Raw genomic sequence first — 23,890 nt, forward strand, 5'->3', positions numbered from 1 at the left:
TATTTTTTCTAAATGTGGCAAATCATGCCAGCAACTCTTAAATGTTCTATAATGCAGCTTTTTGCATAATGTACATGAACAACAGAAATGACCACAAAGTACCACTGTGGCCTTAAGAATGTTTTATATTATCAGTTGATTGCATGTAAAATAATGTGATACCATAATTTAAAGACATAAAAAATATATATTTCCGTTAGAGTTTGCGTCATTTCTCTTTGAAAACACTGAATGTGACGGTCCATGTTTCTCCTTTCATCCTCCAGCACTGCGGACTACATTTCCCATGATCCTTAGAAATCGGAGCTTGCGCAATGTGTTTTCGACGGCCCTGGTTGCTGGTAGTGGTTGGTGTTTGTTGTTGTCTCACTAAGGGGCTGAAACAAAGAACTAACGAAGTTGTTATAACCCCGAGCCTGTCGCATGAGGTAAGGAAGACGCCGTGGTTTGCTGCGGACTCTGTCTTGGACTTTGTTTGCTCTTTGAGGTGTTGTCTGGACGAAAAACACAAGAGTTATATTAGTTGTTGAGCGTTAACAGTAAGCTAGCAACATAGACAGACAAGCTAGCACAGCACTAAACAAACCACCGAAAGTCAAAGATTAGGAGGTCAGAGACATCTTTCTAACTGGTCTACTTAAAAATGGTCTTCATATATGAGGTTGCTCAGAGTTTTTAGGAAGGTCGGAGACAGCCAGCTAACCCTGAGTGTAGCTATCACCTCTTTGAGCTAACCCTCTGAGTCAGCCTGCTAACGCTGACCATTACTCAAACAGTGTTACCAAGAGACACTAGCTGCTGAATAAAGGTTTCATCCGATTACAGACGTTGTTTGAGAACAAGAGAGGTCATATTGCTGTTGTATACGGTTACCATTCAACTAACTCAGGAATTATTGTAAACAAATAGGGGAAGAGCAGCATGTATTAAACAGACAGAAGCTTTGTTTTCCTAACTTCAGTTAGCTAACTAAGGACCAAGTCCGGTTGGACTCCATTGTCTGTGTAGTTACCAAGTTGTTAACTAGTTTGCGCCGTGTTGTCCATGCTGTGGTTCACATTAAACTTTTGCAGTCTGAGTGACCACATGTAACATGCACAACAAACTAAAGACTTCCTATAAAGACTATTCACAAGCATTTCAGAGAAAGGTGATACACTGACTTAGTTCTTTGTAGTAGCACGTGCTTCACGTCGTGGGTTGAAACGGTGTTTTAAAACATACGGTTCCATCATATGTGAATCAGCACAAAATGGCTTCCAACCATCCCCAGGGTGGGAAAAAGTTTAAACAGCACTTTATTGTTGAACTGTCTCAATCCTCAATCTTTTTCTTATGCATGTTATAACTAGAGCTGAGTAGTTTGGGAAAATAACTAAGTGCATTTTTTCGGACAGATGTTGTGTAAGTTGTGATGTAATTTTTTAACATTAAACTTCACCATGTAGTAGATTTAAAACACATAGTGGACCATTACCACCAATAAAGAAGTAAAAGCAATAATGCTTATTATTCAGAATTTGACTAAAGCATTGGTTGGTGTGAACATTGAGACAAGATATATCATTACAGAATGTGCCTTTGAGTAGATTTATCTCCCAGAATACTAAAGTGAGCCATGTGCTTTTTAGATCTGCATTTTAAAGGCTACTGGACATTGCTAGAGAGCATTCAGTCCATTAACTCCTGTCTTCTCTTTGTTTCCCTGGTTTTGGGTTGTGGCAGGTTACTGGGTGAGCCCCTCCCTACCATGAGAGCGGACCACCAGGTCACCAGTCCCCCCTCCTTCTGCAGTTGATGGATCTGCAGCTGGTCCAGAGATGACAGACAGCGTCAGGGCCTTCCTCCGCAATGTTGCGATGGTCAGCAGACACACACACTGGACTCACACATGAGCCATAACAGGACACACAAGTATGCAGTGTGTGCACAACGAAATGGATTACCGCATTCAAAATAATGGACCTATTCAACACTACTTTGACTTGGTAGCAACGTCTACAGAGTTGTCTCTGTTGAGTTGATTAAAGACGGCAAGTTGTGACTGATTTCATTGACATAGAATGGAAATACTCAGTAGAAGATATGAGGAGGAATGTACCTACTATTAAAAAATAACAAATCACCTACTGTATAGTGAAAGTAACAAGTGGTCAATGTTCTGAACTAAATTAGCTGAACACAATAAAAGGAGCACTTGCACCATAAAATCTCATCATATACAATATGACTGAAGTACATAGTAACCTAATTACACATACATTGTTGAATATTTGTCACTGGTAACACAGAAGTTCTCTATAATAATCAGAACGTGTTGGTCTCTGACTGAAAATTGTGTGATGTATGAAGGTAAAAATGAACCTAACAAATCCTCGACGGAGTTGTGTTGGAATACTTTCGTCCAGAAAAATTGAAAATGGCTGAACCTCATTACATATTTATTACCTTTAGCTTTATCATTGTGTGCCATCGGCTTGAAGGTGACCTGGCTGTACTCCAAAAGAGTCCAAAAATAACATTTGTCTTGTGTTGGAATATTTTCAGATACCTCATTTATGACCCCATCTATGGTGTTGCTGTTAGCTGAATTTGTGGAGCCTTAAGTGCATAATAGCCACTGATTAATATTAGGTCAGCAATTACCTTGATGAATAATTGGATAATTGTTCAGCAAACACTTACTGAGACATTTTAATGCTCCATTACAGACGTGGTTTTTACAGGTTAAAAACTGACATCTCGTGTGTGTCCTCTCTTTCTTTGTACGGTCTCTCTAGGGGATCAAGGACTCCATATTGGGGATTGGAACAATCTCCAAGCTGGATGCCCGCATCCGGCAGAAAAGGGAAGAGCAGCGGAGGCGAAGGGCCAGCGGGGCCTTGGCACAGAGACGGGCACAGAGTGAGGAGCGCAAACCGGACAAGTAGGCCAAAATAGATGTTGTATATTTTGATCACAGTGCTGCTAATTGCGTTACTGAACCAGAGTCAGATAGGCACAGGAATACTTTTAATGTCTTTTCATGCGTGAAAGGAAAAGCAAAGAATCCTGCAAACCTTCTATCATTTCAGCTAGTCCAAATAGATGCTGAGGTTAATTGGGGATTCTAAATTGTCTGCAGGTATAAATGTGAGTGTGCTCGGTTATCAGTCTCGATGTGGCCCTGTAATGGACTGATAACCTGCCCAGTGTCTACCCCGTGTATTCATCCACTTTCTCGCTGATTTCTCTTTATTTGAAAGGCACTGCAAAGGGTTAACATGACCTCTGTGAATAAACACTGCTTTAGATACCTCCAGTCTGCAAACAGAGACATGTTTTGAGTTTGTCTGACTCTAGTTAAGTAAGAAAAATGAAATTAAAGTGAAGCCATTAATATTAAACTGTCAGTATTTCTATTTCAGTGAACCCAAAGTAGCCAGCAGGATTTTTCAGTGCTGTGCCTGGAATGGAGGAGTGTTCTGGGTAAGTTGTTAACCAGCTGTAACAGTGAAGTGTATCTGTCATGCATTACTAAAAGTTCTTACTTTCCACAAAAACACTAGCCAGTTGAGTCTCTGAATTATCTTCCAGTTTCAGTTTAATTATGTGAACAACTCTGCTGCATCCATATGTTTAGTAGCCAGAATAACATCTCTCTTCTCTGTTGAAGTGTGTACAGTTTCTCTTAAAATGTCTTGAAACTGCGATATTCGTACATTACATTTTGAAAAAATTTGCCATGTGGGGGAAAAAATGAATTGAAGAGTAAATTTTCATTTTGTCTCTCCAGCTCAGTCTGTTTCTCTTCTACCGGGTGTTTATCCCACTGCTGCAGACTCTCACAGCAAAAATCATCGGTATGTATGGCTGCTAGAGAATCTGGAGCAGATTCTTGGGCATGTGGTTGAAACCAGTCTGTTGACGAAGCTGTATTTGCCCCAGGTGACCCCTCCCTCCATGGCAGCGTGTGGTCCTGGTTGGAGTTCATCCTGACCTCTGTCTTCAGCGCTCTCTGGGTTCTCCCTCTGTTCGTCCTCAGCAAGATAGTCAACGCCATTTGGTTCCAGGTTAAGCCCTGCTTTCATGACATAGATCTCACTGTACAATCTGACGTGCATCTGTGCTGGAGAAATGAGGAAAATAGATTTCCTTTTTATTATGGCCAAAAAATGGTGTCTTTCACATTTTGTCTCAGCAATGCAATTTCTAATTTAGTAACAATTTTTCTATTTATGAGATCTCGCTCTCTGAGCCTGTAGCAACGCACACACAAACATCCAGTAACACTGGCAGAGAGAATTTAATGTTACTAAGGTGTGGTTTCACTTCAGCACAGATGATGCTGACATTGTTTGTTGTCACAAGTGCAGCAGGTCTTTTGCATGTAAGAGCTGAAACGTGATCAAGCCATAGAAACATCCAGCAAAAGTTCATCACACCTGGAGCCCTTACACAAAGTGAACTAAATCATACAAATATGTGTTAATATTTAAAAGTAACTAATAGACAGCTGAATGTTTAGCCATGTGTGTGTGTGTGTGTGTGTTTGTAAATTCAGTTTGAAATAGTCAGTCTTATGAAATTCAGTTTCAGAGCACACAGAGCAGAGCAGTAGTAGAAGAAGCACTATAACTTTAAGTAAAACTATTCATACTCCACAGAAAAAAAAAACTGTCAAAGTGCATGTTTATCTAATTAATTCTCTTCTTAATTTTTTCCCTTTTTTCCCTCAAAAAACAAACAAACAAAAAGAACCAGTACAAGTATCGTTATCAATAAACAGTATTGGTATTGGTTATAATTCAATAATACCCAACTGTCGTATCAATACAGTAGAGCTAATATCACAAAGAACAGCAAAATATGCTGTTGAAACTCATAATGCCAGCTGTGACGTTCCCATGCTTCATACAGAAGTCCACTCTTCCTGTGCAGTGTCTCAAAATGATGCTTTATTTAAAAAAACACCAGAAAAGTGAAGAGAATTGGCCTCTCTCTTCCATTATTTTTGTTATGAAGCAGCTGCAGGCACACTTTTCTCATTTGTTTTTTATATGAGAGGAAGGGAGTGAGGACGTAAATTTTTTTTGGAATAACTTCATTTAATGTTTTCTGTTGACTGTTTAAAGTCAGTTAATTTTCAGTCGTCTCTTTTTTCCATCACAAACTCTACTGTATTCCAAATGCTAATGTTTGTAATATTTTTATACGCCGTGTTGCGCTTTGGCTGCAGTGACTCAGATATCATTGTGTTGTTTTCTCTTGCAGGATATAGCTGACCTAGCATTTGAAGTGTCTGGCTGTAAAGCTCAGCCGTTCCCCAGCGTTAGTAAGATCATCGCAGACCTGCTCTTTAACCTCATCCTCCAGGCACTCTTCCTCATGCAGGTACATCATTGCACAAGGATGCCTGTCCGTCTTTCTTAATTCAAAAACTGCATCTCTGTCTGTGTTTTTTTGTTTGTTTCAGTGCTACAAAATCACACTGCAGTGCATACAACCCGAACTTATGTATCGGTTCTCTTTACAGTCACCACGTAAGACGTTTGAGTTGAACAGTAACGGTGAAGCTGCTGTTGTTCTCTCTCATTTTAAACTCTGAGGCACGAAATGTTTTCAAATTTTATCCCTTTTCTAATTGACTCATAAACAGTCATTAATTAAAGTTGGCACAGAGGGTTTGGTTTAGGGCTGCAGCTATCGATTATGTTAGTAATCAAGTATTCTATCGATTATTCTGGGATTAATTGAGTAATCAGATTCCATGCTTGGCATGCGCATTACGGCATCAAAAGCGGAAGTGAGTGAGCCGTGCAACAGAAATAACCGTCCTGGCAGAACACTGGTGGACATCTGCAGTGTATTGCACATATATAGTATGGGGGCATTTAACTAAAACTCAAAGCCGTGGGAGCCCCGCATGTATTCAAATGGTGATGCAGAAATTGCATAAATATGTTTTTATGTTTGGTCCATTTAAACTGCTGGTTCTGCAGCTGATAGAACCCAAATAAGAAAACTGGTCAGTTTATTAGTATTTATTACAGAGAGTATTCAATCAGTAGCATTAGTTTCACTGTGATCTATCCACAAATTTAAGTGATTTCCTTCATTATGAGACAGTGTCAGACCTACACGCACTTCAATACAATATCACGTTTGAATATATGAAATTTAATAGTGTTACTGTACAGCTGTCTGTTAGAAATAATCAGCTGCATAAAATAAATACACTACACACGTTTAACAGTTTTCTACCAGCAGTCCTGTCCTACATCATTTCCAGTCACAGCTTTTGTCCGTCAGAAATTTTTGTATTCCTCATTGTTCTCCATTAAAACGACCTGTTCATGATTGTTGAATTTTGTGTGTAAAATGAGTCAAATGATGCGTTAAACTCTCCTGTTTGTGTGAACGAGTTTGAAGCAGAAAGTCAGAGTAAACAAAGAAAGTTGAAAACCACCTTCATACCTGTTTTAACTCTGATGGAGGTTTTAGTTTTTGTTGAGCTGACTCACGCAAAGAAAGTCTGACTATGTTGAACTGTCTTCATAGTTCAGTCCTCTGATCTGTTAAATGCCATAAAAACCAGAAAAGCAGCGCCGGTTAAAATAGAAGCATCCCGTCAAATTTAAAATCGGATGAAGTCTGGTCCACCAGCTAGCGACCTGGGGTCGAGGATGTAGTGGATTATACGAAGCCTCAATTCAGAGGATTTTACCTCGAGGAATTTTAGTCATTGAATTACTAAAATAACTTGAGGAATCGTTTCAGAACTAGTTTTTGTTGTTACTAAACAGCCATCTTCAGTAAGACAAGCAAGTGATTTAGTTTTCTAAACTTATAGGGCAGTTCAGAATATATTCAAAATACACAAAACATAATGGAGTTACACTTGCTAGAGCTGTTTTTTTCCAAAACTGTTTTATAATCTGGTGAAAGGGTTATTGTTACTTGTTTTGAGGCCTATTTTGGACCACTGATTGATCTAAATTTGTTTACACGCAAACAATACAACATCACTGCCCTTTACTCTAAAGCACCTACCATTAAAAGGCACAAACTGCTCTTGCTGACTTGAACTGTGCTTGTGTGTATTTCTGTGGTGCTCCAGGGTATGATCGTCAGAATCTTCCCCATCGAAGCCATTGGACAGATGGTTAGCATCCTCCACATGTCTCTGCTCTACTCCCTGTACTGCTTTGAGTATCGCTGGTTCAACCATGGTGAGATATCACTTTCAGCACATTCAGCGAGTCCGGTGGATTGAATGTAAAACTCATGCAAAATGATGTGGCTTTTTATGTTTGTTAAAGGCATTGAGATGCACCAACGCCTGTCCAACATTGAGAGGAATTGGCCGTATTACTTCGGCTTTGGTTTACCCATGGCTCTGCTGACCAACCTGCCCTCCTCAAACATCATCAGGTTGAAACTGCAAATACTTGATAAAGCAAATAAAAACAAAAACAACAGCATTATTGACATTGAAGATAAGCATTAGTTGCAGAACTACTTTTTTTTGTTATTGTTTTATTTCTTTGTGTATGTAAGGTCCATTTTCCAGTTGCTCTACAGATGTTTGTTTTACACATTCCACCATAAAGACAGTAATCATGTTACAATATCTTACTATTCAGCTCAGGTCAGCTCCTATATGTTAACAACATGATGGCAAGATTATAGCGCTACAGACTAGCTTTTTACTTTGGTTGCAGTTATTTTTTCTTTAAGGAGCATCACGACATAATTTAGGTGTACCCAAACAATGCAGGGTGATTTTCTTTTGTCATTTCATTATGGTTTGTTAACATTTCAGTTCAAAGCAGCAAATGCTCCTTTCCCAGCCACACACTGGGAAAGCAATAAATAAAGTGCAGAATGTTGGCCCTTTTATCACATCTCAGGGTTTCTCAGTTGATTTGTGGTGTGACTGATGGACTGAGGCACATGCAGATTGGAGGCAGAGAGCTCCCCTAAACACCTCAAATGCAGCTTATTGGTAGAAGCTACAATTTCCCAAAGTACCCTAAATGCCTCACATGCTTCAATACACTTCAGTTTTGTATCGTTGCTGAAATACCTCACAGGCATTGGTAGACAGTTGGGCAGCTGGGCTCAACAAATCCTCTAGTCCTCACTCAGTAACTGCATTGCAGCAGCTCAGTTGAAACGGAGTGATTTTTACTACCTGTTCGGGCTGCACGCCTAATGAATGTCAAGTGTAGCAATGTTTAGTTGAACTTGACAGATTTTTGGCTACATGTGCAACCAAAATACACCCAATACTTCACACGCTGAAGCCCTGCTATTGGCTAATTTAGAGGGCTATGTGTTAGTAAAGGCTCAGCTTTAAAGGGAAAATAACTATTTTTTTGTACATGGGCAGCATTTTTATTCAAACACATTTGTAAATGTGTCAGGAGCCCCATTTGGGAGGCTCAGGTCACTACATAGTGATTGTTTTTTAATATGTAATTTAGGAGCAGGCTGCACAGTGGCTTGGTGTTAGCGCTTTAGCCATGCAGCTAGAAGATCCTAGATCCACGTCCCCACTTTCTCGGGATCTTTCTGCTTGGAGTTTGCATGTTCTCCCTGTGCATGCGTGGGGTTTCACTGAGTACTCTAGTTCCCTCCTCACAGTCCAAAAACATGCTGAGATTTATTGGTAAATCTTAATTGTCCGCAGGTTGAATGCGAGCGTCATTGTTTGTCTCTATATGTATCCCATAATAGACTGCTGACTAGTCCAGAGTGTCCCCTGCCTTCACCCTAAGTCAGCTGGGATAGACTCCAGCCCACCCTAATGAGGATTAAGCAGTGCAATGGATGGATGAAATTCAGGACCACTATACGCAAGAAAGTAACCCAAGCCTGTTATTAAGCAAGCATCTAAAGAAACATATTCCTATCTCAGACCCTACCTGAGCTCATAATGTAGATTTAAACTTGTAGAACCATTGATGTAGATACCGTGTTACCTCTGGGAAAAATTGCAGATCATCGCAAAACATGCGGGAGTTTCAGAATAGAGAGCAGTCTGGAAAATGGACCTCGTATCCTCCGAGTTGCTTTCACTATAAATCATATTTTATCTTTCTTTTCTACCAGTGGCTGCTTGTTCTCCATCCTCTTCCCTCTGTTCATCATCAGCGCTAATGAGGCAAAGACACCAACAAAGCTGTAGTGAGTGTCAACTAAAGACAACTTGTTAAAGAACAGTTTGTCCCATTGCACAAGTCGCTGATCACATTTCTGCTCCTCCAGCCACTTCCAGCTGCGCCTCTTCTCTCTGGTTGTGCTGATTAGCAACAAGCTGTTCCACAAGACTGTCCACCTGCAGTCGTCCCTGACGTCGTCCGCCTCGTCTGAGAAGCTGTCCTCGCCCCACACCTCCCCGAGCCGCCAGAGACTGTCGCCCACCCAGTGAAGGATCCACCAGAAGGAGAAAGGATGGCAGAGTGGCTTCACTCAGTGTGGAAAAAATGATTCTTCAGGAAGGATTGCCCTTAATGATGATGATGATGTGAGGTTTGGGACAAAGGGTTTACACATTTTTATCTAATCTCTGGCCCTTCAGTCATTCATTTGCCGCACGCACCAGACACATTTTCAGTGTGACACAAAAATCGACTGCCCTGTGCCTCACACTCAAAACACATTATATAACTCAGCTCTAGGCTTCTTTTCTTTTGTGATTTTTCTTTCATTGATTTCTTTTTTTGTATAATGTGCCATTTGAGTGACTCTCCTTTAATCAATTACAGCACAAGAATTCATCTAGTTTTAATATGTTTGAGCAAACTTGTGACTAAAGAAGGATTTTTTTTTTAACTTTGAAGGGACTCGTTTGCATTCAGAAGCAAAGCACAGTCGTGTTTTACCTACTTTGAGTGTTTTCTTGATGTTGCAAGTCACATTCCTTCCTCACAGGTTGAATGCTTTCTTGCACAACGATGTGTTCCTCTGTCATATTCTTGTGTCCTAGCAGTTTCAGTGACGACCTTGTACAGTTTAAAAGGGAGGATTTAAAAAAAAAAAAAATCCTGACACGGCTTTGTTTTCAGTAGAATTTACACATCACTTCAGGAGCTGCTACACAAAGGAATGGTGACCTGTTGTAATGGAAACCAAATAAGAAAGTCACTCTTTTGTGTTGACAAAAGTGTTTCTTGGTGTCTGATCCCAAATTTAAATCACCCGTCACTGTCTGATGTTGCAATTCAAGAAAAAGCCGCCTACGCTTTTTCTGTTGGTGTGAAGTTAGTGATAGGTGAGATGACACTGCCAAACTGCTGCATCTGTGTTTTATTTCACTTGGACCGCCACAATGCTAAGCTCTGTAACAAAGAAAGGAGTCATGTAGTTAACTCGTTTACTTCTTAACTAATGGGTAATCAGCCTTGCTCGCTCTAGTCCCCCCAACACACCAACAAGAGAGCTGATGCAAGTGTAACTGATCCCCAGAGATCATTGGCTCTTCGGTTTTTCTGCTGTATATAATGTTAATACCTCCTGAATGTTCAGTCGGAAGTTCACCACTACAACGCAGTGCAACGCCCCCAGCCTGTCTCTCACTCATCAGAGCTCATGGAAAGGGGCCATGAAACGGTGTGCAATTGTAGAAAAGAGCATAGTGTTTGTTCAGACTGATAATTGTGAGTGGGGTTTTGTAAAAATAAGTCTAATTTCAATAAAAATTGGTCAGTATTCAATATTTGATCTCTGTGTTCAGGATTTTTTTTTCTGCAGGACATTTTAAACATAAAAACTAGAAACATGAGGCTGAATCAGTCGCTCAATAACATGAATTGTTGAGAGGAAAGTGATGGTGGCTTGTCGAAAGTTGTATTACAGTTCTGTTATATTTGGACAAATTTCTGGCTTTCAGTGTAAAAGTAGTTTTAATGTTGGCAGGAATGATGATGAGAAAAAGTGCAAAATCTACATTACAGTGGGAAAATATTTGTATTTCTATTAATTCTATGTGGAGAAACCCTTTTGATCTGAACCCAGTACAAAAATAAACACAACACTACTTATTCTTGCAGAAAAACATCTTCTCTTATAATTTACTTTTACTCTGATAACATTAAAACTAAATTATGATTTACTGTGCAGACCTCACAATAGATACATGAAAGTGGACTCTAATATCTCAATGGAATGAGAATTTTTAAATGGGCTTTATACAAGGTTCAGATTTCTGTTCTGAAAAATTGTGCAAGCAAGGGCATTTTATAAAGACTACCTCGTTTAAACATATAGAGTGATTGCATTATAAGGAATCAACTGGGAAAGATACATGCTGACCTCTATTAGTTAAAAATTGTACTCCATTTGTATAGCTCCTACATATTATGTAAAAATCCAGTTGGACGCGTTTAAATCTTGATTTAGATAAAATAAAGTTTGAAAAACAATACTCAGTTTTTAATAACTACTAACTGTAATATTAACTGTTTGACTTTGGTGGCGATACATGAAACGAGGCGATATTATGTTTCAGCCAGCAGGGGGCGACATGTTTTCGTTGCCCATAAGGACACGTCACTACACCTCAGCGGCAATGCAGGGAACCAAATTTGAATGACAGCCAAAGAACCAATCATATTCTTGTGAAATTACAGTACACTGACGTTCGACCAATAAACGCACACCGCGGCGTTGTTGGGGCGGGCCTAGTTTACGGTGAAGGTTGTGTGTGAAAAGTGTACGAGTAGCAGGAGCGGAGCGGGTGAGTCTAACTGAACATTACACATTAAAGCTGTTAGCTCATATAGGACTATCAGTTTTTATTTGAGGCTGTTGTCCTGTTGCCGTGTTTGAAGGACCCACTGGTAGCTTTACAGTAAGTCAGACAAGAGGCGCATAATTAGGGTTTTCCTTAAACAGCGGCTAGCAAGTTAGCCTCGCTAGCTTCTCACACTTTTAACTGGATGGAAGCATCAGCATAAGCCGGCCTAATGCTGACCAGCTATAAGATACTGTCTATTTTACACTGTGGCTGCTTATATGTTAAATATGCACATCGTGCCTGTTAATAGCCACTTAACAGTTATCAGCTGCTGCTCATTTTCTCGCTCTGTGATGTTGAAGGTTGGTTAACTGTCAGCAGTTCTCACGTTCGCTCTGATGCTGCTGCTTTGAAAGTGAGCATTAATAACGTCTCCGTGGAGCTCAGCAGTTTGAGTTTCTGCTTTGCATAGTAGTTTTTAATGCAAAATGTGAAGAAGACTGACACCATTCCCTGCACGGGGCTTCCAGAGTGGCCGCTTCCTGGTTCCCGACGCCACAACTAAGTGCGTGGCCTTACCCGGTTGGACTGAAGACTGCTGGCAGCTGCAGCACTGATTGTGTCTTAATAAACATTTGTTAGCCAGATAAGGGCTGAAAATACCTCTGAAATGCTTTTCATCACAGTAGATCTTGTCTTCCTTCCATCAGGTAGTACGGTGAGCTGTCCCTAACCTCGCCAAAATGACCAAGCTGGGCTTCCTGCGTTTGTCCTATGAGAAACAGGACACACTGCTGAAGCTGCTCATCCTGTCTATGGCTGCTGTCCTCTGTGAGTCTCCTGCACCATGCATATAACAGTACTGTGTCCCCAATCCTTGAAAACAAAGACAACACATTAGACCCTTTTAAACGTGCACTTTTCCCAAAGTTTGACTACAACTGAGTGTGTCTGCTTAATCACTTTCAACACAAATCAAGTCTGATCTGCAGGCCGTAACAGTATCAGATATACATGCACTGGTAACAGTACTTTGAGTGGTGTGAAGTTAATTTTGGAAGGTTCATGTTCCATTTATCAGCACTAGTGTTGGTCCAAAACCATCAGCGAGAGAAAATGACATTGTTTGCAGACAAAATCATAACACCTTTGTCGCTCCCTTTTGCTCTACAATTTCAAATTAGTTAGGCTAAAACCAGAAATATCCAGAATGATAAAACTTAACTGCGATTAAAAACAAGAGCCTAGACTAATAAGACTCATGAATAATAGATGGAGAGATACTTTTTTTAATCCCAAGGGAAATTCAAGTGTTCAGCAGCTGATATACAGTCATATAAAATAGCAAAAAGGCAGGTTCATAACATTAAATGTTAGCATATACTTTGAAAATTTTCTTGCTGTACAATACTATACTGCTGTACTATACTATTAAATATGCTTCTAATTTTAACATCTGAAGAATACTCAGTGTAATTAAAATTCAGTATACAGTATTTACACATTTCAAGGCATGGTGACTTAAAGTGAATTTGAGTGACTTAAAGTGACTTGGCAGGTAGTAGGTAGACAGTTTTATCAAACTACCTAAGGTGCATAGACATTCATAATGTAATCCTTCTTTTTTTGTTTTGGGCAAGATGTTAACAGAGACTGAAGTTTAGTTTGTTGCTTCCAGTTGTTTAATCCATATCTTCAGGCTTAGTCCTAATTTCCGTCACAGTCATTGAGATATTTTTCAGCTGCTGGTTAAGTTGTAGTTTGTCATCATTCTTGGACCACATTTTCAGTGATTAGAGAAATCGTACATAAACTGGGCTATTGGAGATTTTGTATTTATTTTTCTATTTTGTTTAGTAGTGTATAATCATATGTTATATATCACTTGATGTGCTGTCCAGTCTCATTTAAATAATAAGTATCTTGTACATAATGTGTCTCTCTCTGTCACTGTGGTGTTTTATCTGGATGAAGCTATGAGGAAAAAAACTGATCTATCTCTGAATGACAGAATGTTGTCGCTGTGCCAGACTGATGAAACCGGCAATGTTGCATTTGTCATTTCTGAAAAGGCTGTTAATACTTGTTGTTCTTCTTCTTCTCCTCCTCAGCATTCTCCACCAGGCTTTTTTCCGTGTTGAGGTTTGAAAGTGTCATCCATGAGTTCGATCCGTAAGTGCCACTTGTGTCAGTGTTTTTTTTGTTCTTTTTTTAGATTGTCCTCCATAAAAATCAAGTCTCACCTTCATCTCACTTTCAGGTACTTCAACTACCGTACCACCCGCTTCCTGGCAGAAGAAGGATTTTATAAGTTTCACAACTGGTTTGATGACAGAGCCTGGTATCCTCTGGGGAGGATCATTGGTGGCACCATTTATCCAGGTAAGAATCAGACAACAAGGCTGGTAAACCATTTAGCTATTACTGACTCATATACTCCAGAAAAGTGATGCCAATGAATGACTGTCTTCATATTTTCTCCTTCACCAGGATTGATGATCACGTCTGCCGTCCTCTACCACGTCCTACATTTTTTCCACATCACCATTGACATTCGAAATGTCTGCGTTTTCCTGGCTCCCCTGTTCTCCTCCTTCACTGCCATAGTCACCTACCACTTTACCAAGGAGCTGAAGGTAAAATGCATAATATACTTACACAAATTCTTCATTCAGAATCCTGGTAGCATTAGACGAATGACTTTTCTCCTGACTGCATTAATTTGTTGTGACACGTTGGTAATTTTTTTAGTCAGAGTATACTCAATTTGCAGTTTGAGGTGCTACTGAAGTGTAATGTATCGTACAAAGTGATGTCTGGTATTTACCCTCATTGATAGAAATGAAATGAATAATATAATAGAAACATCAGTCCATGATATGATGCAGTGCAGTTCAACAGCAATAAAAACTGCAGCCTCCAAAATAGCATACAGTTTAATCAACAGTCATCTAAGATGGTTTCAGCAAAACTGACTGTACAGTGATCCCTCGTCATATTACAGTTCACTTTTCACGGTCTCACCGCATCGTGGATTTTTACATTGCATTTGGTATTGCAGATTTTTCGCTAAATCGTAGGATTGTGCGATATATAGGTATTTTTATATATGTATTATTGTGGCGAGTTGCATTTAAGAATGACGTTGGGGAAAGGATATCTGCTGTTTATGCATTCTGCAACTGGCAAATGCTTTTATTTTGACACACATGGAGAATACCAATAGAGAAAATATGTCAGGAAGTCATCAAACACACTTCACACTCACCGACCTGACAACACTTAACCAAACTAACCAGTCTGACTAAAACACAAATACTAATAACCCTGTATCGCCAACATAAACCGCAATAATAACATTTAAACCCCCAACACCTTGAACTCCCATGGTGTATTTCAGCACAACAGTTCAGTCATAGACCAGCTCTGCGATGGCTACATTATTTTAATTATTTTTGTGGTAAAATAAGGATTTTCAGCCTAAAAAATCTATTAAAAAATATCCATTAAAACATATTAAAGGGGAACTTCGTTTTTTTTCAACCTGGGGTCTGTTTTCATATGTAACTTCGTACAAGTAAGTGATGCAGAAATGAATTTTCGACATAGCTCCAGTATTTAGCCAGGCAGGCAGCTCAGCTAGCAGCTCAGCTAGCAGCTCAGCTCGCGAAAAGTATGGGGCAACTGGCCCCCCGCATCAAAGTCCGCCCTAACGTGCTTTCTTCCCCACACTGACCGGCTCGGATAGTCTCAACGAGTGTCCCACAACATACTAGAGATGAGAAGTGAACGAAAACCTCCACATTACCTGGCGATCGCTATTTGTTGTGGTCTGTATCCAAATCTCAGGACGCTAGAAAGCAAATCTCGTTCCGAAATTGCACAATTCCGCGAGCTATCGCGCGATTTCGGAACGAGATTTGCTTTCTAGCGTCCTGAGCTTTGGATACAGACCACAACAAATAGCGATCGCCAGGTAATGTGGAGGTTTTCGTTCACTTCTCATCTCTAGTTTGTTGTGGGACACTCGTTAAGACTATCCGAGCCGGTCAGTGTGGGGGGGAAAAAAGCACGTTAGGGCGGACTTTGACGCGGGGGGGCCAGTTGCCCCATACTTTTCGCGAGCTGAGCTGCTAAGCTTCCTGCCTGGCTAAATACTGGAGCTATGTCCAAAATTCATTTCTGCATCAGTCACTTGTATGAAATGACATATGAAAACAGACCCCAGGTTGAAAAAAAAACGAAGTTCCCCTTTAAGAGAATATTTAATCAAAATAAAATGTGTAGCCTACACCATTGGGCGCTGAATGGCTGTTACCGTAGCATCAGTCTCCTTGATCTCCGGTGTGTAGCATGCATTCAGGATCTCTGCGCGTAGTGTTTCTCTGCGGTGTTGTGCAGTGTGTGAGAAGGGTTTATAAAGCCTTAAAATATACCTAAAATGAATATGGGCGGTACTTTGCAGACCCGTGGAGGGGTCTGGAATGTAACCTCCACGATAGACGAGGGACCACTCTATATGCTTTTAGCAGTAGAAATGTACACACTACAGTCACTGAGTACTATTTTGTCTGTTTAGGATGCAGGTGCTGGGCTCCTGGCGGCTGCCATGATTGCAGTGGTGCCTGGTTATATCTCTCGTTCTGTTGCTGGCTCCTATGATAATGAAGGTAAATGACAAACTGCTAGTAGAAATGTACAAAAATGTGACAGTTCTAGGCTCTTATATGTGAGAATGTTTGTTTTGGTTAACAGTGAGACAGTTGGTTGAACAAATCAAGACATTCGATGAAGTATGGCAATGGGCATTCTTTACTGTTTTTTTAAAAATATGTTTTAAAGACCATTGCTAACAAGAGTAATTGTTATTTTAAGCCTTACTATGTTTATATTGATGCATGTAGCAATTTTATTGAGAGAAAATATGACCAAAGTAGTTAATGTAATGCCTCTGTGCTGTTGTGTGCAGGTATCGCCATCTTCTGCATGTTGTTGACCTATTACATGTGGATCAAGGCTGTCAAAACAGGGTCAGTGTACTGGTCGTCCATGTGCGCCCTGGCCTACTTCTACATGGTGAGCAGAGCTGCAAATCTGCATGTTGCACGAAAGTATATCAGAGTTTACAGAGGTATGATAAGGTCTTTGCGTGTGTTTAGGTTTCCTCCTGGGGTGGCTACGTGTTCCTGATCAACCTTATACCCCTCCACGTTCTGGTGCTGATGCTCACAGGCCGATTCTCTCACCGCATATACGTGGCTTACTGCACCGTCTACTGCCTGGGCACCATCCTCTCCATGCAGATCTCTTTTGTTGGTTTCCAGGTAAAGAATACTGACTTGTGTCACTTCAGGATATTTTTAGACAAAGTTCAAAAGAAAGTGGTTGTCACATGATGGGGAGAAAAGCTTCAACTCTGCACCAGGAAACCCAGTTTTTCTCTCTCTCTCTTCTGTCCTACACCAGCCAGTGCAGTCTTCAGAACACATGGCAGCCTTCGGTGTGTTTGGCTTGTGCCAGATCCATGCCTTTGTGGACTACCTGCGCAGCAAACTCAATGCTCAGCAATTTGAGGTGCTGTTCAAGAGTGTCATCTCTCTGGTGGGCTTTATCCTGCTGTCTGCGGGTGCTGTTCTCATGCTGACAGGTAAGAGGTCAGAGGGCAGCGTAGTAGAAATATTTGCTTCATTCCTTTCTTTGCTTTGGACATTATTTTTCTTTGGACTATGACTGACTTTGAACATATTGCTCTCAGGTAAAATCTCTCCATGGACTGGTCGTTTCTACTCGCTGCTGGATCCCTCCTACGCCAAGAACAACATCCCCATCATCGCCTCTGTCTCTGAGCACCAACCCACAACCTGGTCCTCATACTACTTTGACCTCCAGCTGCTGGTTTTCATGTTCCCAGGCAAGTCAGCAGAAACTCAAAATCACATAAGGGCGATTTCATGCTTTCTGCGTCTGCAATGTGAATGTTGTCATCCATTTAAACTACCGTTCAATAGTTTGGGGTCACCCAGATAATTTCATGTTTTCTATGAAAACACGCTTTTATTCATGTGTTAACATAATAGCACAAGGGGTTTCTAATCATCAGTTACCCTTTCAACACCATTAGCTAACACAATGTAGCATCAGAACACAGGAGTGATGGTTGGTGGAAATGTTCCTCTGTACCCCTATGGAGATATTCCATTAAAAATCTGCAGTTTCCAACTAGAATGGTCATTTACCACATGAACAATGTCTAGACTGTATTTCTGATTAATTTAATGTTATCGTTCATTGGAAAAAAAACCCAGATCTTCTTTAAAAATAAAGACACTTCTAAGTGACCCCGAACTTTTTAACGATAGTGTAAGTTTATGAGGGTCTGGACTGTCCACTTCCAGCCTAAATTATGTGACTGGGCGGACTATTCACACTACAAGCGCTCCTGAGTATATGTCAAGAAAACAAGCGGTGCTTAAAATAAGCGTTTGGTATGAGGAGATTCTTGGTCATCCACACCCTTTATAATCCATCCTTAAATTCATCTAAATTCCAGTGCTTCAGAGGAGCTCTGTTGTATATGCTTTCATCGACAATGCTCAAACACTGTAAGACGTCTTCATTTCTCCCGAAATCCTCTGTTTTCAACCGGCACACCTCATTGAGAACTGCTGATACAATGCTGTTTCCTTGTGTGTTTTTCTCTGTTCAACATGAGGAAAAATGCAACCGGCTGTTCAGCAGACCTGTGTGACTCTGTTGAAGTGTAAACAGATCCACATCCACAGTCCACCTGTGGGCCTGCACACATGGATGCAGAAACCATTAATTGGCCTTATCAACATGCCATCACTTCAAATGTAACTGGTTTGACTTTGCTTCCTTGCAGTTGGTCTTTACTACTGTTTTAACAACCTGTCTGACGCCAGGATCTTCATCATCATGTATGGAGTTACCAGCATGTACTTCTCAGCTGTCATGGTATGTGTTTTTTTTTTTTTTTTTACAAAATCAGCTTTTACAATACTTTCCAAATTACATAGCAGATAAACAGACTCGTTTGTTTGCTTTTGGTTGCTTCTTCCAGTCTAACAGAGTTACCACTTTCACAGAATAGAATGCGCTGATGTAAATCGTAATTGTGTATCTAGCGATGTAAATTTGCACCTTCTCTATAGATATGCATGTTTTAATGCGCTGCTTGTTTGTTTCCTCCTCAGGTGCGTCTGATGTTGGTGTTGGCTCCAGTCATGTGCATCTTGTCAGGCATTGGTGTCTCCCAGGTGTTAACCACTTACATGAAGAATTTGGATGTCAGTCGGCCAGACAAGAAGAGCAAGAAGCAGCAGGACTCAACTTACCCCATCAAAAATGAGGTACAGCATATACCGATGTCTGAGAGGCGGTTACAGGACGGTGACATTCTGTGGATAGTTTGTATTCTATGCACGCATGAAAATCAGTACATTCAAACAGATTAAACAGCTCTTACTCATTTTTGGCTTTTCCATGGTTCCAACCTCAACCATGTTTTGTTGTTTTAAGCTTAAGATCTGGTTTCAGAGAGCGTAAAGGCTGTTTACATTTCAGGTCATACATTCCCAATAAAGTATGATTGATGGAGGGACTTAATAGGGGTCACTGACAAATCCCACCTGATGGTTCCAGAGCCTCAGAGCATTTGTCGTCTTCAGTTTATATCCTGGCCCCTGGTACAGACCTCTGCCCGAAAATCTCAAACTGTGTATTGCTACATTTGGCACCAAGAGGTCACTGATATAACTGTGATAGAGGCCATGAAGGGTCTTAAAAGTATTTAGAAAAATGTTCAAATCTGTTCATAAACACACCAGTGTAATGAGGCTAAAACAGGAGTGATGTGCTCATGGCTTTTGGTTCTGTTTCAAAACCGGGCAGCCTAATTCTGCACAGGACCATTAATTAATAGATTGTTGCTTTAGTCAGGTGAAAGGCTGCTCCAGTAATCCAGATGTGAGGAGATGAAAATGTGTAAAATGGGCTGCTATTAAAATAGGATAGATCATATTTTCAATATGATAAAAACATAATTGCACAAGCTTGTAGTTTTTACCCCACTACATTTGTTATATTTCCATTAGGTTATATGATAAGGTTAAAAGCTACACTGCAGTGTTAAGGATTCCCAACATTTTTGGCTCAAGGTCCTTTAAAAAAAAAGCAGTATGTAGTTGATGCCCCTCCTTATTGTTTTTAACAGCTCCTCAGCTCCTCATTAGACATTTCCATCTAAATTTCTCAAATTAAATATTCTCTTTGATGTCCAAATAGGTCAAATTTTTCAATATTTCTTAAAAATCACCTAAAACTATAACCCCTCTGCAGAATGAGCACTGTTACTTGGATTCTTGATTTCTTGACACATTGCTGGGTATACTTTATCACATGCATGCATACGGTAAAGTTCTGTGTGTACCTGCCAGGTTGCCAGTGGGATGATTCTGGTCATGGCTTTCTTCCTCATCACGTACACCTTCCACTCGACCTGGGTGACCAGTGAAGCCTACTCCTCTCCTTCCATTGTCCTTTCGGCTCGTGGAGGTGACGGCAGCCGCATCATCTTCGATGACTTCAGAGAGGCCTACTACTGGCTCCGCCACAACACTCCTGAGGTCAGTCATCCCCATAGTAACCAAAGAGTCCGCCTCATATTAAACGTGGATTGAGAAATTGTTGCCATGAGCCATGTACAGTCGCAGCCATCAACTATAGGGTCTCCATTCAGGTAGCTTCATTTTATTTTGTGCTTTCAGGATGCCAAAGTCATGTCATGGTGGGATTATGGCTATCAGATAACTGCAATGGCTAATCGAACAATTCTAGTGGACAACAACACCTGGAACAACACACACATCTCCAGAGTTGGACAGGTGAGCTGGGCCACCTTTAGATGAATCATCTTTTATGATGTTCAGCTTCATAAGCTGCTGTGTTGATCTGGCTGTTATTCACTAAGATGCTTTGTTAATTATTTATGACAATGAAGCCTTTTGAATCCTCTGTAGGCCATGGCATCCACAGAGGAGAGGGCCTATGAGATTATGAGGGAGCTGGATGTCAGTTATGTCCTGGTCATCTTTGGAGGACTGACAGGTTATTCCTCAGATGGTACGTTCCCAAGTATCAGCACATACTGTCCTATATCAGGATAGTTCCTTCAGGACTGCACCTACTAAACCTGTTTGCTGTGTACTAACCTATCAAATGGACATTAAAAAAAATTTGGAGCTTAATTAATTTCAGGAAATGTGTAAGGCTAGAAGATATTTGGTTCACGTATTGATTTCATGAAGTGATCCTGGACATTGTTATGAGCGCCTGTCTAAATGATGCATCTCTTTACATGGCAGACATCAACAAGTTTCTGTGGATGGTCCGTATTGGGGGAAGCACAGACACAGGCAAACACATCAAGGAGCACGACTACTACACTCCCACCGGAGAGTTCAGAGTGGATCGTGAGGGTTCGCCTGTCCTGCTCAACTGCCTCATGTACAAGATGTGTTACTACCGCTTTGGACAGGTCTACACAGAGGCCAGTGAGTAGCTCTACAGCCCGGAGTCTGAGCTCTTCTGCCTTGCAATCAGAGGCAAATATCTGCCAAAACCTGATAAGATCAACTTGCAGTTCTCCTCTGTACTGTAATTTTGCTGCTTTTCTCTGCAGAGCGCCCTCCTGGTTATGACAGAGTGAGGAATGCTGAGATTGGGAACAAAGACTTTGAGCTGGATGTGTTGGAGGAGGCCTACACAACAGAGCACTGGCTGGTTAGGATATACAAGGTAAAGCAGCTGACTTTATTTATAGGACCTATCAGTCTGCAAGGACTGTTCAACCCCACAGTGGTTTGCTGATCAAGAAGAGATCTTCTGAAACAATTTCTTTTAAGGAAATCACAGATTAGACATACGGCTAGAAGAGTAACATTTCTTTACCACCTAAGCCTGGAATCTGAACTGTAACATGTTGAAGAAATAATTAACATCTAGTTTAGTTGATGGTTCCAGGTTCTCTAATATGGACATCTACTTGAAATGATACATTAAGCATTTTGGGTTATAAAGTGAAATAAGACATGTTGAGGTAACTTTTTGATGAACTTTTTTTTTTTGTTTGTTTTCTGATGCTTTATACTTCTATATCTAATATGTCTATTCGTTTATCAGATCTGAAGATTATTCATCAGTGCAAATACTTGTCACATCTGATGGATTAGTCTGTGTCTGACTGATTCTTGTTTAATCAGGCTTGGCTTGTCTACTGTTACAAACAGTATTATAGGATATCTGCGTTATAACAAAACTTTCTAACAAAGTCTTGTTTCTTCTTTCAGGTGAAAGATCTTGACAACCGTGGTCTTTCAAGGACATAAGATCTTCTGATGGCAGTGAAAACAGCATTTTAGCGCACAGCACTGAACGCCTTCCCCTATGGTCTGCAGATGAGTGGGAAAGAGTACTTTTTATACTTTTTGTTTAGGGGAAGAAAATTGCATCAGAGATTTAGGTTTTTTTGTGGATGATTTTCATTTTTTTATTTTGTTATAATGAAATGTCTCATCTGGGATCAGAGGGAACTGGTGTCAAAACGTCCAGTCTAATGTCAGGAGTGTAATTTGCCAAGAAGCGCTCAAATGAAAGCAGTGTTCATTTCTGAGCGCTTTGGATTTTTACGTGATCAATTAAAGTGGGATTAAATGTGATAAAATTGTCTGTATCTTTTTCCTTCACAAAACATACACTTTTCAGATCTAATCAGAGCAGTTTGAATTTGGGGGATTATTATACAGGATGTCCCAAAAAATGTATACACACTTTAAATAATTGTAAACTCAGTGTTTGTTATAATTTGTTTAATTTTCAAAATGTAAAAGAATTTATAAACATCATTCTATTGTTTTGTCACCACCTGTTCTCAAAGTGATGTCCGTTCTGGTCCAGACACTGCCAGAAACAATTCCCTTGGTATTTGCGTGCATTCACGTTCAGTGGTTGCTCTCAATTCAGTGACTGTTGCAGGTCTCATTGCGTAGACTTTTGACTTTTTGGTATCCCCATAAAAAGAAATCTAACAAAGGAAGAAAGGGTACTGGAAACGTTTCAGCGAAGTCCAAGGAAGTCTGTGCGGCAAGCTAGTCGTGAGGTAGGCTTTTCAAAATCATCTGTCCATCGCATCATGAAACATCAATGGAAAAGTTACATTCCAAGATTAGTCCATACTCTTAATGACGATGATCCAGACTGAAGAGTACAGTATTGTGAGTGGCACTTGGAACGACGTACCAAAAACGTACACTTTCCCACAAAGATTGTGTGGAGTGATGAGACCACATTCAAATTAAATGGTTTGACTAACTAGACTTCTTTTTATATATTATTACCTTTATTTAACCAGGTTTGTCCCATTGAGATCCAAGATCTCTTTTACAAGAGAGACCTGGCCAAGAACGGCAGTATATACAGCTAAAAACAACAGTTTTAACACAATCACATTTAAACATAGACATAAAAATTACAAATAATTAGACAAGATTAGTTAAAACTGAGGCTGCACAGTGGGTAGTGGTTAGCACTTTTGCCTTGCAACAAGAAGATCCCTGGTTCAAATCCCAGGGTGAGCCTGGGATTTTTCTGCATGGAGTTTGCATGTTCTCCCTGTCCATGTGTGGGTTTTCTCCGGGCGCTTCAGCTTCCTCCCACAGTCTAAAAATATGCTGAGGTTAATTGGTTACTCTAAATTGTCCGTAGGTGTGAGTGTGTTTGTCTGTATACGTAGCCCTGCAACAGACTGGCGACCTGTCCAGGGTGTCCCCTGCCTTCACCCGAGTCAGCTGAGATAGGCTCCAGCACCCCCTGCTACCCTAGTGAGGATAAAGCGATGTATAGAGAATGGATGGATGGATAATTAAAACATTTGCACTCCAGAAGCCTGGATATGATTGGATTGATCATAGCTGTAAATGCATTCAGATACCAGACTTGAGTTCTGACTGCAAAATATTCCATGTAGTTGGAGCAGCAAATCTAAAAGCATTCTTCCTCATTTCCATTCAGACCATAGGAACAGTGAAATGCACAAAGTCCTGCACATGGAGGCTGTAGGCCCTAATATTCCTGATTAAAAGAGAAGTAAGA

At 40.4% G+C, this 23,890-nt stretch overlaps 2 protein-coding genes across 2 annotated transcripts; both read left to right on the plus strand.

Moving 5' to 3' along the window:
• Positions 1-293: 293 nt before the first annotated feature.
• On the plus strand, positions 294-10,707 carry ei24 (EI24 autophagy associated transmembrane protein). The gene is made up of 11 exons (XM_022194946.2): positions 294-428; positions 1,726-1,862; positions 2,781-2,926; positions 3,408-3,468; positions 3,776-3,842; positions 3,928-4,052; positions 5,254-5,373; positions 7,100-7,211; positions 7,302-7,413; positions 9,097-9,171; positions 9,253-10,707. Exons 2-11 carry the CDS (start codon positions 1,821-1,823, stop codon positions 9,413-9,415), a joined length of 1,023 nt encoding a protein of 340 aa, XP_022050638.1. The 5' UTR covers positions 294-428; positions 1,726-1,820; the 3' UTR covers positions 9,416-10,707.
• Positions 10,708-11,596: 889 nt separating this feature from the next.
• Positions 11,597-22,463, plus strand: stt3a (STT3 oligosaccharyltransferase complex catalytic subunit A). Its single transcript, XM_022194942.2, has 18 exons — positions 11,597-11,722; positions 12,433-12,553; positions 13,834-13,894; positions 13,983-14,104; positions 14,213-14,358; positions 16,302-16,392; positions 16,692-16,798; positions 16,882-17,046; positions 17,189-17,369; positions 17,478-17,633; positions 18,606-18,697; positions 18,937-19,092; positions 20,179-20,367; positions 20,509-20,625; positions 20,761-20,863; positions 21,106-21,294; positions 21,423-21,538; positions 22,090-22,463. The coding sequence occupies exons 2-18, from the start codon at positions 12,466-12,468 to the stop codon at positions 22,126-22,128; spliced, it is 2,118 nt and encodes a 705-aa protein (XP_022050634.1). The 5' UTR covers positions 11,597-11,722; positions 12,433-12,465; the 3' UTR covers positions 22,129-22,463.
• The last annotated feature ends 1,427 nt before the right edge of the window (positions 22,464-23,890 follow it).

This window comes from Acanthochromis polyacanthus, chromosome 17 (genome assembly GCF_021347895.1).
Source record: "Acanthochromis polyacanthus isolate Apoly-LR-REF ecotype Palm Island chromosome 17, KAUST_Apoly_ChrSc, whole genome shotgun sequence".
NCBI lineage: Eukaryota > Metazoa > Chordata > Actinopteri > Pomacentridae > Acanthochromis > Acanthochromis polyacanthus.